Genomic DNA, 25,030 nt, shown 5'->3' on the forward strand with positions numbered 1-25,030 from the left:
AGGACAGATGTATGGCTTGTAAAGAAGTGCTCAAACAAGGTGTGCATGGGGTAGTTGGCAGAGTTAACCATAGACACAGCAGCAACCAGCCATCCCCTCCTCAGATTGTATCGAGGATGTGTATAGCCTAGTTCATGGTGGTGATCCCACTGATGGAAATAAAATTACTTCTGTTTACAGAAAAAATTCCCTGAAACATTCAATTGTAGACTTTAATTGCTAGCTGATGTCACTGGCAGGCAGTTAATTTCCATTATGATCACTAGGATATGAGTAGGATATGCAACTGGACTTTGCTTTTAAAAAAAATGTGAAGAAGCTGCAGGGATTGGGCTGCTACTATGAGCATGGTTGGGGTTGCGCATAGGTGCCTTATTGGTTTTGAAAATGCCAACTGAATAACACACTCTTTGGAATAATGTACTTGTCCTACAACTGCTGCAGAGCACCTGTTTATGTGTTGCCATACCAATCCAATGGCCCCCTTGCAACATTGGGCTAACATCAGGATTGGCATCATAGGATGGTATAAAAACAGGCTTTGCTCACTTTTCCTTTAAGAGGCAGGCTTGAGGGTACTTGAGGTCTTCTGTGGGTGTGAGATACCTACAAAAGATGGAGGCTTTTGAATGTTGCTGTTGAATGTGCATATTCAAACGATGTTCAGAACAGACCCTTTCAGCATCAAACTTCTGTTTCATTTCACTGGTACATTTATGGTGTGTGACATGAAAAGCACTGGCTGCAGAGCATCTGGTAGCACACTATAAAGACACATGGTACTTATGGGGGATACTTGTTAACAAAGCTGTAGCACAAAATTAAGTCTGACCAGCTATGTGTAATTTACTCGTTATAAACTTGCAACCTTGTCAGTTGTTTCATTAATCTACCATAACTGCATTAGCATATGGTTCTTGGATCCCAGCTCTGAAGTTCATAGATGCTACAGTGGAAAAAATGAGCAGCTGTTCTGTGTGAGGAATTCCTGAATGTCCATGCTGGTTGGACTCCTTGCTTCTACGGATACTTGCCCTAGGGCCTTGTCCTATGTCCTGCTCTGATATGGTCTGTACAGTGTCCCTGCTTAGCACACACTGTATGGCTTGTGTTTCCATGGAATGACATGTCAGAAAGTACTCTGTGACACTAATGTTAGAGAGTGCAGGCATATGCTAATATGCAACTACTGGCTTTGAAGCTGACTGTAGTTTTAATTGTTTCTTGCCATGATTTCACCAAATTCTTTGCTATGCAAATTGAAGCTGATGATAAGAGGTTGTAGGGAATATAGGCAGTGGCCTCAAGGCCCACATTTTGTGACTCTCTTCTAGTCATTGTGGCCTGTGAGAGTGGCTGCCAGGTGTTTGATATGTTTTTCTTACAGGCCTTTTGATTAGAGGTATACTGCCCCTGTTTCCCAAAAAACTGTGCAAGTGTCCATGCTTGTGGCAGAATTACAGTAACTTCTATTTGATTTTTTTCTGCATAAGCTGCTTGCTGGATAACACGTTACTCTCCACACCTTACTATTTTTTCTCTCTTCCTGTTAGTACATTTTCCTTATCTTCAAAATTAAGGGGCATCCTGATGGCCAGCCGCATGGTGTAGTGGATGGAGTGAGAAAAAAGCAAAAATATACTTTATTGATATTAACCAGTGAGTTAACAAGCTTCAATGGTAAATGCGACAGTGGTTTAACAAAATTCAATGGCAAGGTACACTTGATTATTTACTGCATAGAGGACAGGGTCAGACAAAACTGTCAGGGAGACCCTCCCATTGAGTCATGAAGTTCAGAGAGGACCCCATTGTTTTCTAAACTCCTTCTCAGAGAGGAGTCTAGGTGCAGCTGGACCCAATCCTACTCCCAGACTTGGTCAACAGTTTATGTCTAAAGGATTATGTATGCGCAATCAATCCTTTATATCACTTAGCTGAGATTTCAAAGTTTAGCATGCTGTTAGTCACTTACTGAGGATTTGTTGTCGGCAACTAATCTCTCAACCTCTAGGAGTAACCTTGAGAGGCGCCCCTACTCAAGGAGAGGTCCTGGCATGCAGCCCGCTGCTGTGCAGGAGAGCTCAAAGGGCTCTTGGGCTGCTCCATTATTTATGTGGGTAAGATGATTGACTCATAGCCATATTTACATACTGACTGCAGATGTTAGTTTCTTCCGAATTTGGCTTGAGTTGGACATTGACCAGCAGTGTGGCTAGGTGGACACATTGCCATAAATTAACCTTTGGCAATTACGTTGTTTTCTGTCTCCCCCGAATCCACTTTGAGCTGGATGCATCCCTCATGACCAGACACATCCATCACAACTGCCATAGGAAAAGGTTGGGCGGGGTGGAGCACACCGCCACACATGGTGGTATGTTTTGCAAGAAAGACTAGCTATAGTTATAGCTCTGTCTTCCAGAATGGATCAGCGAATCTCAATTTGGCTTGCTGCTAGGTCCACAAGCATAACAGGTACTTGTCACAGCCAGTAAGGCTCCTTGTGCCTCATGGCTACCCTCTAAGTTTACCCCAGCAGGCTTTGCATATTTGGACACTTCCCTTATGCCTTCATCTCATAATTTAATCCCACCTCTTCAGTGCCTTGATTCAAAAACCATATAGAATGACTTAACACCAGCAGGCTGTGACTGAGCTCTGACCTTGTGAACTGAAATGCCAGAATGATCTCAGCAATGTGTTAAGGCTGCCTGTTATCTCATGGGACTCTAAAGGTCTCTAGATCAAGTGCTGTGCAGCCTGATCCCCTCCAAATGATAGAAGGCCCAAGCATGCCTATCCTCAGGGTCTCCACACTACTTAGCCAGAGACCACTGTGTGCCACACAGCAGATCTTAAGTAGTCTGGAGAGGGTAAGAGCAGCATGGGCTTTTACTCTCTGACAGAACTGAAGGGCTACTAATCTTAGCTATTTCCAGTTCCCCCTCTACTTGAAGCCTGTCTTTCCCTTGCACCTGCACTCTTGGTGCTTTCTGTCAGTGCCAGGAGATGTGCTGGTGCAATGGAAACTAGAGGCAAGGTCCATGGGCTGTTGCACAGTGCTATGAAAGCCCTATGGAGCAAGGTTGTCCTAAAACCCTTTGCCCGGGAAAAACTCATTTGGGTTCTGCTTGATTTCCGTTACAGTACATAGCTCCTTCTGTTGGCTTGTTGGAACCAAAGGGAGGGGGCTGGGGTTTGGACCACTGCTGTTGTTGTATGTCCTTGAGCTGATGTGTTTGTTCAAATAGTAAGTTACCTGTGATTCACAAGAGCACATGCTTGGCTGCGTTCCTTGCCAGAAGCAAGAGAGCGGAGGAGAACAAAGGCTTCCTAGGAACATCTGAAATAAAGAGATTTACTGGATCTCAACCGCAACATCTCTCATCTTCCCCACCTCTGTCAAATCTCCTTGTGACTTTCTGCTTTTCTTCGTATGTTGTTCCTAAGAGCATTCCCCCTACTCACTAGGTAGGGGAATTGCGAGGGTAGAGCACAAAGTCCTCTATCAGCTGTGTGGTTTCATGGCAGACTGAATGTGACCTTAAGGCCTGTATGTATGTTGGTTATATGAAAACCAACCCCTCCGAAAAAGAATGTTGTCAAACTGGTAAAAGCAGGTGGAGTTGTCTTGAGCTAGGACCTTCCACATGATGGTCTGTAAGACTCTCTGATGTTTAGGAGCGAAAGGAGTACTACCCCACAGCTGGGCACAGTAAACAAAGTAAAACCTGTTGGTGTAAGGCAAATTTTCACCAGCCAAGTTGAAGGCATTCATCTTACAACAGGAGAACTAGGATATATACTAGATTTGCATCTCCTGGAGCCCAGCTTGATTGGATATTTTCTTCAGGAACAGTAGAGCTGCTTCTGGGTGCCCTCTTAAGGTCTGTTTCCCAATTCAGCTATGTCAAAATGGAAATTCAGGCAGCAACAGATGCCTGAAGCAATGCATATGGTGAAGCAATGGATATGGGTCTGCTGTGACTGTACTTTGAACATGGGAAAGCAGTGCTGAAGATTATGCTGTGAGGCTACAGCAATGAGCCATTCAGGCTTGCTCTGACAGTGTATTGAACTAGATTCCTAAAGTGATTAGTGAATATGTTCTTGGTTATCTAATCAGGTGTGATGTCTTGCTGTTACTTTCTTTAAGTGTAATAACTTTGAGGAGAGATTACTTCACTGTTTAGAGACATTGATTAAAAATTATGACTGGCTGCAGAAGCCTTAATGAAGTACTTTCAACTGACTGCAGTCACCTTTCACTTGTTGACTATTGTGTTCTGAAAAGCACGTGACTGACCGTTGCCTGCATCCTTCCATCAGGCTGAGCATCCTGGCTGTAGGTTTTTTTTACTTTTTTACATTGGTTTAGCTGATAGAAGTGTGTCAGGCCTGAGAAGCTGTGTTTAATAGCAGCAACTATGTTGCTTTTGCAGTGTTTTGTGCGGTATATGAGCTTTTCATAGCAATTCGTGAGCAGGGGACACGCTAAACTCACTGGTGGGAAAACTCTAGTGAGTGCAAGCCCCCTGTTTGGTGTTGTTTTGGTGGTGTGGGGTCTGGTCTCTTCCCCTCCCCCCAATATCTGATGAAGCCTGCTGTTTCTATTGTATGCTTGGACTGATGCTTTTGCATCTTTAACATCATAATATGTAGGCAGGCACAACAGGAGAGCTCCAGAAGTGGCACAAGTATGACCAGGAGGATGAGGGCAGAGAGGTGATGAACTCCTTGGGATCAGGCAGTGGATCAGCAGCAGAAACAGAAGCAATATGATGTTTTTATGGACAATCCATGATCCATGAGATATGAAAGGATAGGCAGTCTCCAGCTGGCTCTTATAGCAAATGGGATAGTTGAAAGATATATCTCAGCCTATGATAGGGACAGGTAAGGGGCAGGCAGAATATCTGTATGAATGACCACATGAAATAAAGGGGCACACATATTGAAGTATCTGTGACGGAAAGATGACATCTAGGGAAAATATTTGGAAAAGCTGAATTTACACAAACCCACACACATACACAAGAATGAACTCACAGTTCCCCCTTGTTTTGTGTGAAGCACTTGACTGTAAATTGTCATCTGCTGGCAAATTATTTAATCTGTGTTGAGAGCAAATTCTGCTATGAATGTGGATGGTTTATATGTTTATATATATGAAGGTTGACTGGAAAAAGGCAGTGAACTCCAATATTAAGTTTCTAGCACTGTACTACTAGTGCTCTCACTGCAAAATGTGTAAAAATTGTTGGCACATTCTAGGACAAATAATAAAATAGCCTTTGTTGTGTAACTGCATAAATCAATCACATTAAAGAGTAGAAAGATAGGGATTTAATTTAGGTTTAAAAAAAAAATCAACTTGTTGAAATAGGTTGTCAAGAGACTGAGAGAATGCTGGCTACAATTGGACAAAATTAGACAGCTGAAACAGACTTTTCTAAAATGCAGTTCCAAGCCTACCTGAGTGCTAAAGCAGCCAAAGGCACATGTGTTTCAATATGTAGGAGCACTACCTTTTTCCATTTTCGTTCATTAAAGTAAGGGTTCTGATATCTGATTGGGTTGATACTGAAATCCAGTGAGTTAATTTTGTCATCTGTGGTTGCATTGCTTGATTGATGACCCTGTGTTTTCTTTATTATTATTGTTGTTGTTTAGGCCTAAATGATTCTACTTAGTCATAGAAATGGGAAAGTAGCTGATCTGTAGGTCAATGGGATGTGGAAATGCTTTGTGGGGTGAGGTAAGCTCTGGTAATTGTGTAGCTCGGTGTCTCTAAGATCATTCTTGGGCAAAAATTGCAGCATCTATTCCTGTCTAAATGTTGCACGCATCCTCCAAGCATTCATATTCACTACTGTCTTTTAGGTGTGTTTGTGCTTCTCAGGGACCTTCACCAGCATGTGTGAGTCAGCATTTTTTTCAGTTAAATATCATACTTTTCTAATTCAGGGGAAAAGGAAGAATGACACCCTGATTTTTTAATTGAGATTAAGTGACAGTGATTTAAAGTCTATTCTTTAGTTTCATGTGGCAAGCTATTTAAAAAAAAAAAAAAAAAAAAAAGACATCTCTTACTCTAGTTTATGGTTTTCTTTTCTCTAGTAACAAAAGACTAACTTTAGGTTTCCCAAAACACAGCAATGTGTGACAATGAGAATCTACACAAATATTACCTGTATTTGGAAAGTTAAAAGGTGGTATCACTTACTCAATTTCATTTAATATAATTGAATATTGCACAATGGAGATGTCTCTGAAGATGATCTTTTCCAATAGCAGGAAAGCTTTCTGTGTTTTGTAGACTTTGAGAGGGCCAGACAGGGTTAACTGGCATGGGAAATTTGCATATGAGGTATTTATCTGATTCAAATTCCAAAAATGACCATTCTGAATGTATGAAACAAGCATCAAAGTTGCTTCGTTATCAAATTAAAATGCATCTGTAGATAAAACATTCATCAGGCTAGTTTAAGCGGCTCATGTCAATGTCTGTTATTTTGAGAAACCATAGTTTACCCAGGGAAAATTAATTGCATGTGAATTGGCTACCTCTAGGGGCATCAGAGAAGGTCTTTATGATGTACAGATTCATCTGAGTTAGAAACAAGGAATTGTTACTGTTGATGAGAAGTGTTTGAGGCAAAAAGCATCTTTCTATGGACTGTGATCCAGAGAGCTGGGCCTCCTTGTCAGCATTCTCCATAGCAGAAGAGGGAAGGCATATGATCTACCTTCCCAGAACAAAATGATCCCAAAGGCCTGAGGGGCAGCTATGCATTCTTTTGTACCTCCTCCAGCAGCCCTGCGCTGTTCCTTGTGTTTCCTCTTCTCTGTATTCCTTCAGGGTTGTAGGTATTTGGCTCACTCATACCCTCCCACTCGTTCCTTAAACCCATTTTAATTGTATAAGGTTGGTTAAAAACTGGAGATCCATACTCCTGGTAATTGTGTTGTGACCAGGGCTCCCAGTCTCTGGCTGCCATTGAAATGCTTAGTTGCAAGCTCCTTGTATTAGGTTTGTTCTTTATTAGCAAGAAGGCTGGTGAAAGAAGTGGAAGTAGATGTGCAAAGGGAAGAAGAGAGCCATCTCACTTATAAGTGTGTTTTAGGTGTTCAGCAATGACTTCACTACACATCAAGCTCATAGAGGTGCCTTTCTAATGTAACAATAGAACAACATCTTGGTATAGGACATTATGTTTCAATCTTGGTCAATGAAGACCAGCCACTGGCTGGGCTCTAATAGCTTATTATTTCAATCAGGATTTCCCCTTCCCAAGGCTCTTTGCAGCAGTGTGCACCACTTCATTTCCTGACTCACATTTCAATTTCAGGAAATGTGGCTATTCTCAATTTTAGATTAGGATTATTTCACAAATCAGCTAAATGTGCAAACTGTGTGTAAAAACAGTAATGGGCTTTGCTTTGTGCTCTGTCAGATAATTTCTGCATAGTCATTGCCACTGGAGGGAGAACAGAGCTGAATTCAGAAAGTGTGGTGTCTACTGACATCCTGATCCTGTGGACTCATAAACAGGCATGTGGTTTTCCCTAAAGAGCAAAGAGGACTGCAAGCAAAGTTTTTCATCATCATGAAAATGCAGGATTGATCTGTAGAAGAGGTCCTGTTTTCCAAAGTGGAGAATGTAGACTTTGGGTAGGTTCTGAGTTTTGGATTAATGCTGGACTTGCTACCTTTTAGTTGATTTAAAACACATAATATATTCTTGGAACGTAACTGTTGTGATATTGTAAAAAAACATACAAGTTTCTTCCTGTCAATATAATTTATACAGAGGTAGTGGAATTTTTGATGGTTCTCTAAATCAGCAGTTGAATAAAAGTATTTAAAAGTGTATTACTAGTCTGCTGTTGGCCTAAACAGTCTGCTGTTAGCAAACAGCAAGGATTCTGTCACTTCTACAGTACTCAAACAAGCTAAACATCCTTACTACCTTCAAAGCAGCAGATGGGAACTGGATATAGAGAATGGAGCCTGGGCTCAATAGGGTGGTCTTCACATGTGCTGGATGCAGTAGCAAAGGGACACTGCTGGCCCTTGCTGGTAGGGAAGAGACATTGTTTATTGTACCATGGAGACAGTGGCCGTCAGATATAGAATGACAGTGTTGTGTATTCTGTGCCTGAAAAAGAGAGCTGTGACAGGAAAAGCAGTGGACAGGTCAGCCTCTGAATGTCTCCAGTAAAGGATTTTTCAAAGTAATCAGTCACCTGGGGAAAAAAAAAAGAGTTTTTATTTTCAGAGAAGGTTTTAATTTATTTCTTTGTTGCTGTAAGTTGGCGTGAAATATTGTAGGTTTTGTTCAAAGTAACAGCATATAATATAAAATAAAATTTTGAAATAGAGAGGTATTTCAGCATAGAAAAACAAAACAACACAATACGTGTTTCCTACATTGCTAGAATATTTTTTTCTGATGTTACTGCAAAGTTGTTGCTTTTATCCTTGTCCAAGTGACATTTCATCAAAATGAATGCAGAAAATCTGTTCTGACAAAACAGCACTTTCTTCAGCAAAAAACAGTGATCAGAAGGCTTGGATAATTTTTCTGATTGTGAATATGAATGACGTTTCAAAGCCATTAACATTTTCTGGAAAAAATACTAGATTTAATATCTAATTAATACTTCTTGAACATTCTTGTATCACACTTCAGACATAAGATCAAAAAAAGCATAGTCTGATGGGCTGTCTGCACAATTCCTTTCCCACCCTTACTGCGTTTTGAAAACTGAAGGAAAATGTGTAGGAAAGCTGTAATTCAAAGTTACTTCATTTTATGGTTGTGTTGTAAAACAGTTTAAGCAAGGTGTGACTATTAGTCATATATCAAGTATTGTGTTTGTGTAAACATCTGTGCTTGAAAGTTCCAAAGCAATTTGTTGCAGGGATTAGCAACTAGGAATTCTCCTGTTCTGTATTTGAAACTCATGGGAATGGTTGCAATAAGGGAAGGAAGGAATGAGTATTGTCTGTGGTGGCACTGTTTTGTCACTGTTTTCCCTCAGCTGAACAAAAACTTGGGAAAGAATTATTGCAACATTTGAGAAACCATAGTGACATTCAGAATTCACATAGTAAAAATATCACATGACTTAGGTCAGGTCCTAGCATCTTGTCTTGCAAAATGTGTCATAGAATCACAGAATCATAGAACGGTTTGGGTTGGAAGGCACCTTAAAGATCATATGGTTCCAACCCCCCTGCCATGGGCAGAGACACTTTCCACTAGACCAGGTTACTCAAAGCCCCATCCAACCCGGCCTTGAACACTTCTGCCTCATCTGTTCAAGGCACTAGCTTTCATCAGTGTTCACATATGTGAATTTGGGATTGTCATTTAGGTTCTACTCTTTGAAAACCTTGGGCCTGGCAAGTTCTAATAGTTATTGCTTTTGAAAGTGCTGAGAAATCCATATTCCAAAACCAGGACTACTCACTATCAGGCACATGTTCTGCTTGTACTTGTTCAGGTAGATCCCAATAGTGCTTAGAAAACTAAGCAGAAACTGATTTGCAGCCAGTTCAACCATGAGGTTTTTTCCTCATTGCTACCTGAAATTTCAGTAATCTCTCTGCATACTAAAACTAGACCTTAGATCAAAAGGGTTTGGAGGAGGAAGAGGGAGCAGCACGACTTCCAGGTTCCTTTCTGAACCGCGACCCTATAATCCTAGTCATTGGTCTAGCAGCAACATACTGTTAAACAAGTGTAGATGCATTCTGCCCTTGCCAGTTACTAGTAGGCACTGATTCCCTCTAAGTCCAGACATACCAGAAGAGATGAGTCTGTAAGACAGATCTGAAGAACAAATGGGGAAGGGGAGGTAGCAAAGAAAGATCCTTAGTGTAGATGTGAACAGTTTCAAATCCTGTACACCTGGAAGTGCTTAATTCAAGGGCAGGGTTTCAAGATGCTAAGCTGACTTTCTTCCAACTTAATTTGCTCTTTGTTCTAGATTAGAAATGTCTGGTTTGATATTTCTAGCTGCAACTAGTGCCAGCTCAGTTGGTTTACTTGGAACAAGGAAGGCAGATAACAGATTTGCACTGTAATTTTTGCAAACTAAAAGGAGGCAGGAAGGAGGAAACTATTTGAAAACATAATCTTTTATGTTATGCTTTTATCCACCAGTAAGCTGGAATAATGCTCAATTTAAAGAGTTCTGCACATCCAGAAAAGTAGCTGGGATAGAAATTAGAACTCAGCCCATCATTAACAACGTGGTGATAACTATTGGCTACAAACACTAGCAATCAGTAAAATCAGTTCATTGACTAAATGTTCTTGCCTCTCAGTTCTTCTCCTTTGTGAACAGAAAATATGCATACTTGACATTGCAAAACTTTGAGATCAATTTCACACTGCTCCCAGTTGCCACCTCTGCTCTTCCTCAGCCTTCACACAAAATGACCTCTGAAATCCATTTCTGAGGGATTTCCATTCAGACTGGGTTTTACTTAATGAAAGTAATTCTGTTTTTTTTAGAAGAACCAAAAAAACCCATAGAAATACATGGGAAGAAATAGATTAGGATGTGATTTTTGTGGAATAATTTTGTAAGAAACCACAATAAAATCCACGTCCATTTCAAACCAGCCACAAAACACTAATAAGGGGAAGATCTGCAAAAGGGAGACTATAGGTTTTGACCTGCTTTAACTCTAAAAGCTGAAGAAACACCACATTTGCTGAAGGGGAGAAGTTACAAAGAAGGTAGGACATGAGATAGTATGGAGGTGGGAAATAACTGCTTTTCAACAGTCAAAATGCTAGGCTAGATGGCCATCCATTTCCTCCCAGTCTTCCAACATACTGCCTTGAAAAGAAAATGGGAGGTAGTGCTTGACTGAGGGCTGTTAGAGATGTCACTGAACAATCAAACGATACAGCTGAGAATGAAGGTGACTGAAGATTGCTCATAACTGAATGAAGATAGCCTCACATGTTTTCATCTTCACATAGCCAGCTGACAGTTGAATAATCTGTGATGTTCCACAAGGATCCTGGTTAGCAGTTGATTTTAACAGAAAGGATATGTGCAAATAAAACCTCCAGGTTTGTTAGTCTTAGGCAGTCAGCTTTCAATGACTAGATGAGCCAAATGTCACAGAGGGCTGTGATGATTCACTGAATGCAGGGAGAGGTCCTTCATTCATCCTTCTACCCCACAAGTCAGTTTGCTTTGTTATTGATTTTAACATTGCAGGACTATGCCCCTTAAAAATTGTAATGCAAACTGCCTGAAAAGAAGGGATGTGGGGTGACATTCCGTTGCTGTGAAATAAGATAGAAATCTCAGCAAACAGTGATGGAGTTTTGGTCCTCAAAATGCAAACTGTATGTGGATTGCATACTACTGTTTGTGAGAGATAAGGGTGACTCCTCTACCTCCAGCCATATCAGTTTTGTATGCAAGTGTTTTTAAGTCCTCTATCATGAAAGGAATTGATTTAGTATAAGTGTTGCCCTATATTCTTCATGAAAAATTCATTGAGCGATTACCAGGAAAAGTAAGAGGTGTAAGAGGTGCATACTAGCTGCCAGCAATACGCACCAGCAGCTGCAAAATCACATAATGTAATCACAAATGTGATTTTGTTATGAGAGTCAATTTCATTAGCAGTATTTCATAGTCTTCTTGATTAAAAATTTCTTTTTGTTATGATAAGGAGTGATATCCAGCATTGGTGTGAATTGTATTAAAGATTGCATACATTAATGAGATGAGTTACCTGCTGGGGATTTCGTGATCGTAGCTTGCTCTTCAAACATGCTTTATCAAAGGAAGAGGAATTGACAAGATTCTTCTTTTGATAAGAAGTAGGGCTGCTGGAGCTGCCTTGTGCAGCATCACTATGAGCCATAGACAGTGCTTTGGTGAAACAATATGATCACAGAACTATTAGTTCATGCCATACTTCAGCAGCTTTGCAGTGAAGGGAAAAAACAGTAGCAGAAATATTCCCTTGTTTGTAAGCAAATAGTCTGAAGCTCTGACTGCCAAGTCAGAACACTGATCCAAAAGGAGCCGAAGTGGCGAATAGAATAGAATAGAATAGAATAGAATAGAATAGAATAGAATAGAATAGAATAGAATAGAATAGAATAGAATAGAATAGAATAGAATAGAATAGAATAGAATAGGTTACTTACCCCAAAGGAGCTGGCTCTCAGCTGGCCTTGGCTTTAGCTTATTGATGGAGATGGTCTCCACTGTGTTTGTCTGGCAAGCCCATTATGCTAAAGTGTTTTCATCCTTTCTCCATGCAATCAGATTTTGCTTTCCCAGGTCTAAATAAAAATAAAAAAAAAAAAAAGAAGAATACTTTGTTATTCTAAAATGCACAAGTGCACAGGAAAGTGCCATATTCCCTGCTTCCAGGAGTCGGTAATTGCTCTTCTGCCCAGTTTAGGATAGCTGGCTCCTCAGCATTTGTGCTAGACTAGGATAGACCTGTGTGCAGGACAATACCTTGTCTACAGTTCTGTCCCCATTAACTGCAAGATTTCTCTACAGGCAGTTGCAAGGTGATGTCACCCCTGCTGGCTGGTCGGCAAAGGGCAAATCCAAATAGCAGGAGGTGACAATCTGCTATGCAGCCTGCACATTGTAGTCTCTGCCATCACACTGGTTTGACTTCTCACTTTCTTGAACCTCTCAGGTGTCGAAACTTGTTCCCTTTGCAGGTCTTCCCTTAACAGTGTTTTGTGCATAGCTTGAAATGGAGGTGGATTTTATTATGATTTCTTGTGAAGTACTTGCAGAAACAACACATTTTCAATTTTAGGAGAGTTTTACTTAGGAGTCCTGAAATTTAATTTCGAAGTTTTCTTTGATTCTTTGATTCTTTGATCTTTTTTCTTTAATAGTGGATTTTTACAAATGTTTCAAAATCAAAATTGTTGTTGAACAAGCTCTACTTAGCAGTTTCTGAAAATATACAAATGGTAAAGATTAATCATAGACTCCTAGAGAGATCTAGTTGGGAATGGACTTCTGGAGGTGTCTAGTCCAATGCCCTGGTCCAAGCGGGACACACCCATCAGGTTACTGAGTGCTTTGTACAGGCAAATTTGGAAAACTTGTGAGGATGGAGACCTCCTGACCTGTCTGAGCCTGGTCCCAGGGCTGCACCACTCTCATGAGGAAGAAGCTTTTCCCCATGTCTAGTGGGAACTCTCTTTGTTGCAGCTTGTGCTTGTTGACTCACTGTGTACCTCTGAGAAACATCTGTCTTCTCTGTAGCTCTCCCATTTAAGCAATGGATGACTGCAACATGACACCCTCCATCTCACCTTTTCTTCTCCAGACTGAACAGACACAGTTCTCTCAGCCTATCTTTGTACATCATGTGCTCCCACTCCCAGACCATGTTTAGTGGACTGGCCCTGCTCTGGACTTGCTCCAGTGTTGGCTTCACTTTTTTATTGGGGGGCCCTCGCACCAGTTACAGTTACAGATACAGATGTGACCTCACTAATGCTCTGTAGAGGAAGCAGTCGCTTTCTTCCAGCAGCTGGCTACACTTCTGCTATGCAGCCCAGGCCGCAGCAGGCCTTCATGGGCAGACCGTTGAATCATGTTTTATGTCCTGTACACCATAGTTCCCATTCTGGCCAGGCATGCCCCAGCTTGCACTGCTGCCTGGGTTTATTCCGTCCCAAGGGCAGAATTTTTCTATTTGCCTTGGTTGAATTCCATTAGTCTGCTATCCATAACTTCTAGGTCACATTTTTTTTTACTCACCTTCACACTGTGGCCTCCCAAAAGGCTGACCTGTCATGATATAGAGGAGATGCTTCTTGTTAATTTGTGGAATTCTGGTAGCCATAAACATTACATACTGTAAGCTCAGTGACTGTGTACTGCACAAACTTAAGTATCTACATAGGTCCTTATTAGGGAAGCAACAGCTGTCTGTCATAGATACATGGCTTGTAGCAGTTTGTTTACATTATATGTGTTTTCTTTCTGTTTTAAAAAGGGCTTGTGTCCTTGCCCTTTCTGCATTAAAGTGCACCTGGCAGATTGTTTTCCAGTTCTTGCTAAACTCCTGAAATTACCATGTACCTGTGATTCCAGTAATTTATCTGCATACTTTTAAGGTATTTTGTAGCAAAGCAGATGCATAGTGAACTGAAGCAAGGGAGCAATACATCTGTCCTCATAATAAAGTATTTAAAGATGCCACCCTTGTTTAAAAGAAATAATTTAGAGAGCAATTATGATTCAAAAGATATTTTTTTCCTCTAAGAAACTGACATTTAAAGCAAGATTTTAAGTGTGTAGAGCTATAATTACAGTCCATGTGGTGGTTTCTGCTCGCCAGAAAGAGTCATTTTATCAGAGAATTGTTGAACAGATCTGAAAGATATGAGCTTGATTGTGCTACAAGCACTTCTGGAGGGAATGCTGCACCTGCTAACTAGAAAATGGCAGCTTTTAGAGAAGCTGCTTTTAACATGGCATGATTTGTTTTCCTGCTGTAGCTTTCTGTGTCATCTTAAACTGAGTTTCTTTGCTGACATAGACCAACTCCAGTTTTAACAGAATTGTCTTTGTCTCTGGACACACTTGGAAGAAACAATGGTTTGGAGACAGAAAGTTAGGGAGTAGGACATCAAGCAAGCTGTAAAAACCCTCTAGGCCTCATTTAACACCTTGAAGTGTAGGAGCTGTCCTTTGCTGTTGTTTTTTCTGGCTAAACTCTACACTCTTAAAATAGCCTCTATGACAAGCTAAAGACAGCAGACACTGAAGGGTCATTGCTGGGAAGAGGTGAGTTCAGCTCTACTGTGTACTATATGGCAGTGTGGGTGCTACCCGTCAGAGTGGCAGTGTGCTGGATGGGTTGCTTTTGCAGGAGCAGACAGGGCCGTTACTATGACACTCTTCTCTTCCCTGTGTAATCATGAGCCTTACCTCAAAGAGACAGTATGCTGTGCAGGCAAGCAGGTCATCTAGGAATTAAGTACTTCTGGCATGGAAGTCACAGACTGGTTTCTGCCTGCAAAAAGTCTGCAGAATAGCAGCCTTTGCTCAGTACAGTGCAGGTGAAAGTCTTTCTGCCATTAATCTTGGGAATGGGCTCATCTGAGGAAGCTTTCCCAGCTGAAGCCATCAGGTTCTGCACATAGCCATGTTCTGGGCAGTTGCTGCCAGGGTGGGATGGGTGTGGTCTGTCCTGAGGTCTCCGCAGGGCAGGGCAGGGCAGGGCAGGGCAGGTTAGGTTAGGTTAGGTTAGGTTAGGTTTGCTTCATCTGAGTGAGGCTTATGGCCCCTGCCTATGTGTCTATGAAGAGAGCCTCAGACCTCTGACAGGCCAAAACCAATGATAACTTTTGCTCCAGAAGTAATGATTGGCTGTAATGAAAAGTAAATGTTCACAGGAAAATATTGCGGGGGGACAGGAAAGGGGTTGTCTTCTGGCACTCATCTGCATCAATTCCAGGGTAAGACAGCCTTGCACCTGGATCCAGAGAGCACAGGTGGTGAAAACAAAATACTAGCTTAGGCTGCCTTTGTGTTGGAATGTGCATGGGAGTTTGCAGCTAGCAGTCACTGTCTGTCAGAGTTTGGCCCCTGTCTTGGCCTGTCACCCAGCAACTGCTTGCATTTTGTTCTCCTACATCCTGAAGGAGACCTTGTCATTGTGCTGCTCCCCTCTTCCCTATGCATATGCCTGAACTAATGCTTTGCTTTCCTTGCAGGAGCAGTCAAGGTTTTATGCACATGAAACTGATGAAAACCAAAGAGAAATACATCCTGGGTCAGAACAGCCCTCCCTTCAACAGTGTTCCTGAAGTCATCCACTATTACACCACAAAAAAGCTGCCTATTAAAGGAGCAGAACACTTGTCACTGCTCTACCCTGTGGCTGTGCGGACCCTCTAATGCCCTGGTCTCACCCCTTCCTGTGGATGGGTGGTGAGAGGTAAGCTGGGTTGCACAGAATTCATTGCCAGAATTCAGTGGTTGAGTCTGTGATGGAGAGTGGCAGCCTTTAGTCTTGGGAACGTAGGCGCTCTGCAGAGTTGTGCATGGGACTGTGCTCTTATGCTGCAGCATGCCTCTAGAACTGTGCTTCTACAGAAGAGAAAGAAATCTTATTTTAGTGCAAGGAGAACAGATAACCTTTCCATAGGTTCTCTATGAATGAAAGTACTTCCCAACAAAAGTTCTTCCTCCACATTTTGAGCAGAATCAACAAGTTCTTCTCAGCAGTAGAACACCAGCAACTTTAATTCTCTTGCTACCCTGAGAAACTTATCCATGTGAAAGAGTAACCTGACTCCGAGATACCCTAGGGTGTTCTTGGTGGACCTGAGAAGGAGCTGCTTAGCAGGCAAGTCCCTGTGGCTCTGGTCACTTAGCTTGGTGGGCTTCGGTTTTTTAATGCAGTTTCTTGGGGTAGTCAAATGTTGAATTCCTATTAGGCACACAATCTTAAAATAATTTTGTGAGAGCAAATCATGGTCAATTATTTATGAATAGGGGATGTAATTAAAAAGTAGTTTGTTATATATTTTATCCTTTTTGGTACAATAATATTTCTGTCTTCATTTGCAAGTTTTATTCATAGATGCAGGCAGCTAATTCTGTTTGGGGCAGTTACACCATAATATTTTAAGTAGTTGAGAATGAGTCGTTTTGATGTGTAGGTTAGTATTTATGCATGAGGGTGGTCAAAGGCTTTTATAAAGCTTTAGTAGGCAAAATCTTCACTTGCTCATTCATCTGGATCAAACAGTTGTCCCACTGAAGTAGCAGACTAACAAGTGTGTGTCACACTGCCTTTCCATAAGATGGCTTTTGCAGCTGTGTAAATGAGAACTGCAGTATGTAGCAGAGCAGAGATGGTTTTCTGGTGTACTAAGGCATTCTTAAAACGTGGTCCCTTGACACATACCTTCTGACCAGTGTTCATTTTCACCATAAGCAGAAGCCTCCTGCTGTATTTCAGTCACTGTCAGCCAGAAGGACTGCAGAAGCTGCTCTGTACCTCAGTCCTGCCAAGTCAGTGCCCGTCCACTTGAGAGGTATTTTCTACATGCTCTGTGTGCTCATTGAATGGGATAAGTAGAAAAAATATAATTGTGCAGAAATTGGAACTTGGGTATCAATAGCCTGGTAGTCCTTACTTTGTGCCATCTCCCACCTATGTCTAGAATGTTATGCGTTAACCCATCAGCTGTTGTAGTAGCAAACTGGTTATATGCAGTTGATGTATTTTACAGACTGCAATGGGACTGTGAAATTGTGTGTTATTTAATTCAGCTTTCTTGCCTACTATTCCCTTTTATGTATGCTTAGAAACAAGTGCAAATCTGAACACTGTAACAGAATAACCACTTATTGCCTGTAAAATTAGTGCTTCATTGTATTTTCTAATCTGCTAAGAACCTCAAGGATGTCCGATATAATGTCATCGGTGATGAATGTTCTGCATCATTTTAAGCCTTGCCTATGATATCCAACACAGTTTGAACAGGAGTGGATCACACATATGTGAGGAGCCCAGTGTCATTCTGTGCAGCAAGCGTAGTGGGTCAAGCTGTCCCTCTCTCACCCATAATTTGAAGCTGCATTGGACTATGTTCTTACTGGTTTTCTGAGAGAAGGGTGGCACAATGGAGTAGAAAGAGACAACATTGCTCTCCAAGTGAAACCAAACATCCCCTTTTTCATGTACTCACCTACATGGCACCTTTTATTTCCCTAAGGTCTTTGCAGAACTCTTCATCCTCCTCTTAACATCACCCAATTGACAAGAGCATACAGGCACTTTTAAGATAGTGTATTCTTTTCTCACCAGAGTAGGAGTTCATGAAGGTGGCAGATCTCGCAGAGATTAGGAGTCAAATTGCATCTGCTGCTGAGTCTGTGCCTGTGTGGGTTCTGGTGACTCTGTTATGCCCCTTGGGGCAGAAATATGTCATATTTATTCTTTTTTCTTATTGAAGTGCATTTTTGAGAATCTGGCATTGTTGCTGCTCTATGGCCTGTTTTTCTTCTTCTGTAATGGAAAAATAAGCCCCTACTCTCTCTAACATCAATTACCAGTAGAAACCAACATTATCATTAACCAAGGCCTTGCCAGGCTTCCTTAAACACATTGTCTTTAGCTCATGGAGATGACTGTTGTACTGAATCTTTCTTGTCATGGGCCTGATTGAAAGTCAGCTAAAGCCAGCAGGTTCCACTTTATTGGTGTCTGCAGATTTTGATTTGGGATCCCTTGCTTCGTACAAATCAGGTCAATATGCATCATACAAATGTGTATACAGTTTATTACAGCTTCAAGGATCAGATCAGGATTCTTGGTTCAGCAAGAAGAAATCATCTCAGAAAATGTTGGTTGTCTGTGGGAAGGTATTTTTGATTATTTTTTAAAAAGACTTTTAGAAAGTACTCCGTAATTGCAGAATAAATAAAAACCAGGATTTTGTTTGCACTTTAATGTTGTCTTTGTTTATTTAAGTGGTTGTATGATATTTTTCCAGTAAAGGAATATTCTTCCCAGACTTTTAATGTACAGTGAAAATACAGTGTGTTGCAGTATGTAGTGTTGCGTATAGGTGGAAGATCTCATAGCGATCGTGCCTATATAGCATATTAAAAGTTTATTTAAAAAAAAACTATGAACCTCTCCCTTTTATTCCTCTAATTGTCAATGTGTACTAGGATTGTCTTGAACAGCTAATAGCTGAAGCGGCCTTTCAGAACAACTTGTGTTTGTGTGTCTTAGCTGTGTAGTGAAAGTAATCATTAGGCTATAATCTGGTTCGGAGTCTGGAAAATCAGTTCTGCCCTGAGTAATTCTCTTGACAATATGCACCTTTGCAAGGGCTGTGCCAAAACAAAACAACACATGTGTGTGTGTGAATGACATTGCTGTACAATTTCTTGAGGTGCTCAAGGAATCCAGTTATTGCTGTTTACAGTGTAACACTGGTGAATCACTTTTTGCAGACTTTATAAGAGGTGTTAATTAGACTTCTATTTTGATGAGTATTTCACAGAATGATGAAAGCTCCCGAGCTGTGAACATCTGTATGATGGGTAGGAGAGTTTTAGTGGCCAAGATTACATCTCACTACTTCCTATAACTGGAAAAATCATTAAGCTTTGTGGAAGTACAGTCATCACCATGGGTTCTCTGCTTGATAATTGTTTATTTTCTGACTCTGAAATTAAGTCTTTAGAGCCAGGATGCAAAGTCCAGGGATCTCTTAAGTGCAAAGGTACAAAACACACATTTCCAGCTTCTCAAAGAACATGGCCTGCGTCTCTGCACTGAGGAAAACTGGTTGCTACTTGGAGGATGACACATTCATGTGCTAATCCTCACCATCACAATGGGGTTCAGGATTTTCCCTTTCTCTTGCTGTCATGGCTCAAGCTGGCAACACAAACACTGTGTGGCAATGTTGGTGGAGGCTGCAAATGCCGTCTTTCATCCAGGCTGTGATTCCATATTCACCCTGCTGCACTGCTAAGCTACACTCTGAAGTACTCAGTTGGTCCTCTGCTGCTGTTAGTTATTCATGCTGTCCTCAGGTTGTACCTAGGGTACTGTCTGAGCAGAACAAGCAAGGTCTTAACACTTGTTTAAATAAATAAATGAATAAATAAATAAAACCCATCCAACACACTCCTTGGTGAGGAGGAAAAAGAAAACAGAAATGAAACAGACCTGTCTGCACTCCTGGTCTGAGCAAGGAGAGAAGGGAATGAACAGTGGAGAGTCAACTGGTTTTCATACATTCTTTCCTTTTTAATGATCTGCAATGATCCCACATAAAACACTGCAAATCACTTCCTTTTATTCCTTCTTGCTGGAGTCACCAGTAAGAAAGGAAGACGAAAGGAAGGAAGGAAATGGCAGCAGCTGAGCAAAGTTTTTGGTCTGAAATGAAGCAAATAGAAGTCCTACTGAAAAAGGATGTTCATAGGTTGCAAGGGATGACCATGTACAATCCCATTTTCTGCAGCATGTTATTGCCTGTCTCAGGCCTTGAGCTTACTCTGAGAACCATGTACTCACAATTCAGAGTTACTGTGTTGACCTCAGTGCTCTGGACCTTGTAGTTAGTTCGATGACAAGATCAATCCAAACATTGCCCATGCTTTCTCAATTGTCTTTGAGGATCCCTGGATTGCATTTATTGCTGCTGACAGTTCCATAACACAAATACACTAGCTTAATTGCAGGTTTGCACGGTTCAGTTTTCTTTCTAAGCTTGGTTTGGGCATTAGTATTACTGTGACATTGCATTGTAACAGTTAAGTGTTGATACTTGCAGTAGTAGCATAGGAAAACCGAAATGTTGCATTCTATGCTGGACTATGCCTTCCTTGGTCCTGGTATTGTCCTGAGTGGCACACAGGGCCCTCAATGTCTACCTATAAGCAAAGCTGATATGGCATTTCTGTCATTTACTTCTATTTCTGGGGTCTATGCAATTACTACAGCAGAGCCTACAGCACTATCAAGCCACAGAAAAATCTCAAGGTTTGTACTGCCAGCGACACCACTCGGAGAAGTAACTTTGGAGGACTGATACCAGCATCTCCTCTGTTTTGAGTCACGCCATTTTGCCACCAGAAAGGGACTGTTTACCTGTCAGCTAAAGCTCAAATTATACAGGGCTTGTGGACCAAGAGTTTATTCAAGATTAAACCCAATGACTCTCCTATGTCTGTTTCTCAGATATCCTGGACTGGCTCCATCTCACAGCCCATATTTTGGAGATGACTGTTAGCTGTTGATAGGGATCTTGATTGGCACAAGGAATGGGCCAGTGTGAATGTCCTGGAGTTCCATAATGGCAGTCCTGTATTGCGATGCACTGACCCCTTGCAAAAGGACAGACTGGAGGGTCACTGGTGGGAGAAGAGTAACAAGGAGCTGAACAGAAGTCAGCAGTCTGCCCTTGCAGTCATGAAGGCCTACTGCAGTCAGAACTTTAGTGGAAGTGTAGCCAGTAGGTGGAAGGAAGTGATTATTTCCTCTACAGAGCACTGGTGAGGCTGCTTCTGGATACTGTGTCTGGTTTGAGTGCCTCCGGGTACAAGGAGAGATGTCAACAAACTGAAAGAAGTTTAGAGCAGGGCCTCTAGGATGGTCTGGGGGTTGGAACACATGATGTACGAGGAGCGGCAGTGGGAATCAGGCTGGTTTAGCTGGAAGAAGACAAGGCAAAAGGAGGGTACCTCAGGGCCTGGGTACCCGGCGTACAAGGAGAGGAATGTTGCTGCTACTTCTAATCTGGTGCTTTGCACCACCTCAGGCTGCTGATGGCTTAGGCTCTCCCTCCTGTATTGCTCTCTAGTTTCCCCACGGGAGCTCTGGAAGATATCATTGGAGCCCACTGATGGTGTTCTGGTGCTGCAAGCTCAGTGTGCGGGATTGGCTTGTAGGGATTTTAGCAGAGCCTTTCTGCTGTCAGTCAATCAGATGGAGGGGGGGAGTTTGCTTAGGCCTCTTCTACCACCAGCACCTTCCCCATCTTCATCACTACCATTTGGTTTGAAGCAGCAGCAGGGAGCAACCTGCCAAAGTGGGTTTCGAGCAAGGCACTCTGTTTAGCATTGGGGGACATATGGAACACTACACAGATCCAGACACAATGCAGTTTGAAAACAAGCTTTGTTTTTTTGGCCAGTGTGGCAGTTGACCTCGCTTGGACTTGGCTAAGCTTTAGTTACAAGGAAGCAGACAAGAATAGGGGAATAACTTCAGGGTTAGTTTAAGACACATGCTCCAGCTGCAGAAGTTGGAGGCAGAAGTAGTACAATAGTATGCCAGCACTGACATACCCGACATATTCTTCCCTATTCCCGTAATGGAAGGACATAGACTTCCAGTTGCTTTCAGCTGGGAAGGAATCCAGTGCACCTGGAATTGATTACCTGAGAAGTAAAAGCATAGTCTTACCATTTGCTGCGGACTGGACTGATTCAAGAAACCTTAGAGACGGGCAGCGTCCTTGAACACTAGCAGTACACTGATGACATCATACTCTGGGGACAAACAAAAGATGAAATATTTAAAAAAAAGGTTAAGCTGTCATTAAAATCCTGCTGAACGCAAGGTGTGCCATCAAGAAGTCTGAAGTCCAATATAAAAATACAATTACTAGGGTGGATGAATGGATGGATGGATGGAAGATGACATATCCAGTGAAGTGGTAGAAAAGATTAGTATGTTTCCCAAAGCCACCAACAAAAAGGAAGTTCAAGCATTCCCATCAGTGCGCCAGAGAATAAGGGACAGATCTTCCACTAGCAATGACTACCCAGGTCATTTGGGACTGTGAAGTATGTCCCAGCAAGCCTGGCAGAGGAAATTGCTTATTGCCTACACCTGAAAGAATGTGTGGAAATTTGGTGAAGCTTGTTGGCAAGTTGACTATATTAACCCACTACCCAAGTCTGCCTCCAAGGAACAATGGTCCTAGCCATGGTAGAAATATCGATAGGATGATTGGAAACCTACTTAGTTGCGCAAGCCATGGGGATGACTGGAACCTGCTGCTGATTACATGGAATGAATCCGTAGGAAGAGTTACAGGATAGTGTATAGAATAAGGGCAGGTGTTATGGGTTGAAATTTAGCTATAAATGAATAAAGAAGAATAAGGGAACAACTTAAGAATAAACAATCTGTTAATTGCTATGAAAATTGCAAATGCATCATGGCGAAAGTGTGGAGATACTTTTAGAATGGGCAGACTGTGAATGCCAGTGAGGCAAGAGCCAAGTGTGAGACACTGGGAGAATTTGGATGAGCCGATCAGGAACCAGGCATTCTCTACCAGTCTATAACTGGTATTGTCCAGAGTCACTGAAGAGAGACCTGGAAGAGACTTCCAAAGGAGAGCCCAGAGAGAGATAATATGGGAAGAGACTACAAAAACCTGGGGAGAATCCAGAGAGACTCAGAAGACACCTCAAGCAAAACCCTGAAGAGAAAGTGGGGAGATTACAGGAATACCTTGGGAGAAACAGAGGGGACCCCATGTCCTTAAACCCAGACAACACACAGCAGGACTGGAACTGCTACACTGACCCACCTGACTTCTCTCCCAGACCGTGTGGTCTCCCACACAGGCCAAGGAAGTTATGTCAGGCACCACTATAGTGACCAACCCAACTTCTCTCCTGGACTGCACAATCTGTCCTGCGGAACAGGGAAGTCATGTTACTCATTGTTAACATCACACATATGCACGACTAGAGTGTTTTGGTATCTGACTCCATTTATTCTCTGCACTGTCAATTTGGTCTTAAACTCCAACAAGCCCTGAGCTCCCTGTACCTTATTAATTAATAATTAATGTTCTGTTCCTTGTTAATTGTTGTCAATTATTTCCAAATAAAAATGTATGTGATATAATTGTATTAAATCATTATAATAAAAAGGATTCTGGATAGTGACTTCATATGGCCAGGAAGGACTCAGAGTTCAAGCCCTGGAAGAAGCTACCTGTTCTGCTCCCTCCATGTTTTCAACCTGGGTATCATCAGTTCTGTGAAAGTAAGGGCCATTTAAACAGCGTCTTTGATTTTTGCTGTTCATTCATAACCTCCTTTCAGCACAAGTGAAGTAAACTTTCCTCTAAAATCATCTTATTAATTAGATCCATTAATGGAGAAAATGGTCTGTAAGATTTTGCGACCTGTCTGTTGTGTACACAGATGGAGAATATTCTTATTTTCACAGAATCATAGAATCATTTAGGTTGGAAAAGACCTTTAAGATCATTAAGTCCAACGGTTAACCCAGCACTGCCAAGTCCACCACTAAACCATGTCCCCAAGCACCACACCTACACATCTTTTATTTACCTCCAGGGATGGGGACTCAACTACTTCCCTGGGCAGCCTGTTCCAGTGCCTAACTACCATTTCAGTGAAGAAGTTTTTCCTAATATCCAATCTAAACCTCCCCTGATACAACTTGGGGACATTTCTTCTTGTCCTATCACTTGCTACTTGGGAAAAGAGACTGACACCCACCTTGTTGCAACCTCCATCCAGGTAGTTGTAGAGAGTAACAAGGTCTCCCCTCAGCCTCCTCTTCTCCAGACTAAACAACCCCAGTTCCCTCAGATGCTCCTCGTAAGACTTGTTCTCTAGACCCTTCACCAGTTTCGTTGCCCTTCTTTGGACACACTCCACCACCTCAATGTCCTTCTTGTAGTGAGGGACCCAAAACTGAACACAGTATTCAAGGTACGGCCTCACCAGTGCCGTGTACAAGGGGACAATCACTTCCCTAGTCCTGCTGGCCACACTATTCCTGATACAAGCCAGGATGCTATTGGTCTTCTTGGCCACCTGGGCACACTGCTGGCTCATATTCAGCTGGCTGTTGACCGACATCCCCAGGTCCTTTTCCGCCAGGCAGCTCTCCAGCCACTTTTACCCAAGCCTGTAGTGTTGTGTGGGGTTGTTGTGACCCAAGTGCAGGACCCGGCACTTAGCCTTGTTGAACCTCATACAGTTGGCCTCGGCCCATCAATTCAGCCTGTCCAGATCCCTCTGTAGAGCCTTCCTACCCTCCAGCAGATCAACACTCACTCCCAACTTGGTGTCATCTGCAAACTGACTGAGGGTGCACTCAATCCCCTCATTCAGATCATTGATAAAGATATTAAACAGAACTGGCCCCAATACTGAGCCCTGGGGAACACCACTTGTGACTGGCAGCCAACTGGATTTAACTCCATTCACCACAACTCTTTGGGCCTGGCCATCCAGCAAGTTTTTTACCCAGCGAAGAGTACGCCTGTCCAAGCCATGAGCAGCCAATTTCTCCACGAGAATGCAGTGGGAAACAGTGTCAAAGGCTTTACTAAAGTCCAGGTAGACAACAAGCCTTTCCCTCATCCACTAAGCAGGTCACCTTGTCATAGAAGAAGATCAGGTCGGTCAAGCAGGACCTGCCTTTCATAAACCCATGCTGACTGGGCCC

At 42.2% G+C, this 25,030-nt stretch overlaps 1 protein-coding gene across 3 annotated transcripts in view; it reads left to right on the top strand.

Annotated features, from left to right (window-relative positions):
- Positions 1 to 25,030, top strand: part of SHB (SH2 domain containing adaptor protein B) — a 138,071-nt gene that overhangs the window by 66,555 nt on the left and 46,486 nt on the right. The window contains exons 6-7 of one of the 3 annotated variants that reach the window (XM_087741676.1): positions 15,759 to 15,982; positions 16,991 to 18,615. The exons of 1 other annotated variant lie outside the window; for it this stretch is intronic. In XM_087741676.1, the coding sequence (XP_087597802.1) occupies positions 15,759 to 15,942 (184 nt within the window). In that variant the 3' untranslated portion in view covers positions 15,943 to 15,982; positions 16,991 to 18,615. Of the gene's footprint in view, positions 1 to 15,758; positions 18,616 to 25,030 lie in introns of those variants that run through there. One more of the 3 variants, XM_087741677.1, reaches the window with a different exon arrangement.

Source organism: Nipponia nippon, unplaced genomic scaffold (genome assembly GCF_047370975.1).
Source record: "Nipponia nippon isolate SJK-2023a ecotype South Korea unplaced genomic scaffold, ASM4737097v1 scaffold_8, whole genome shotgun sequence".
Taxonomy (NCBI): domain Eukaryota; kingdom Metazoa; phylum Chordata; class Aves; order Pelecaniformes; family Threskiornithidae; genus Nipponia; species Nipponia nippon.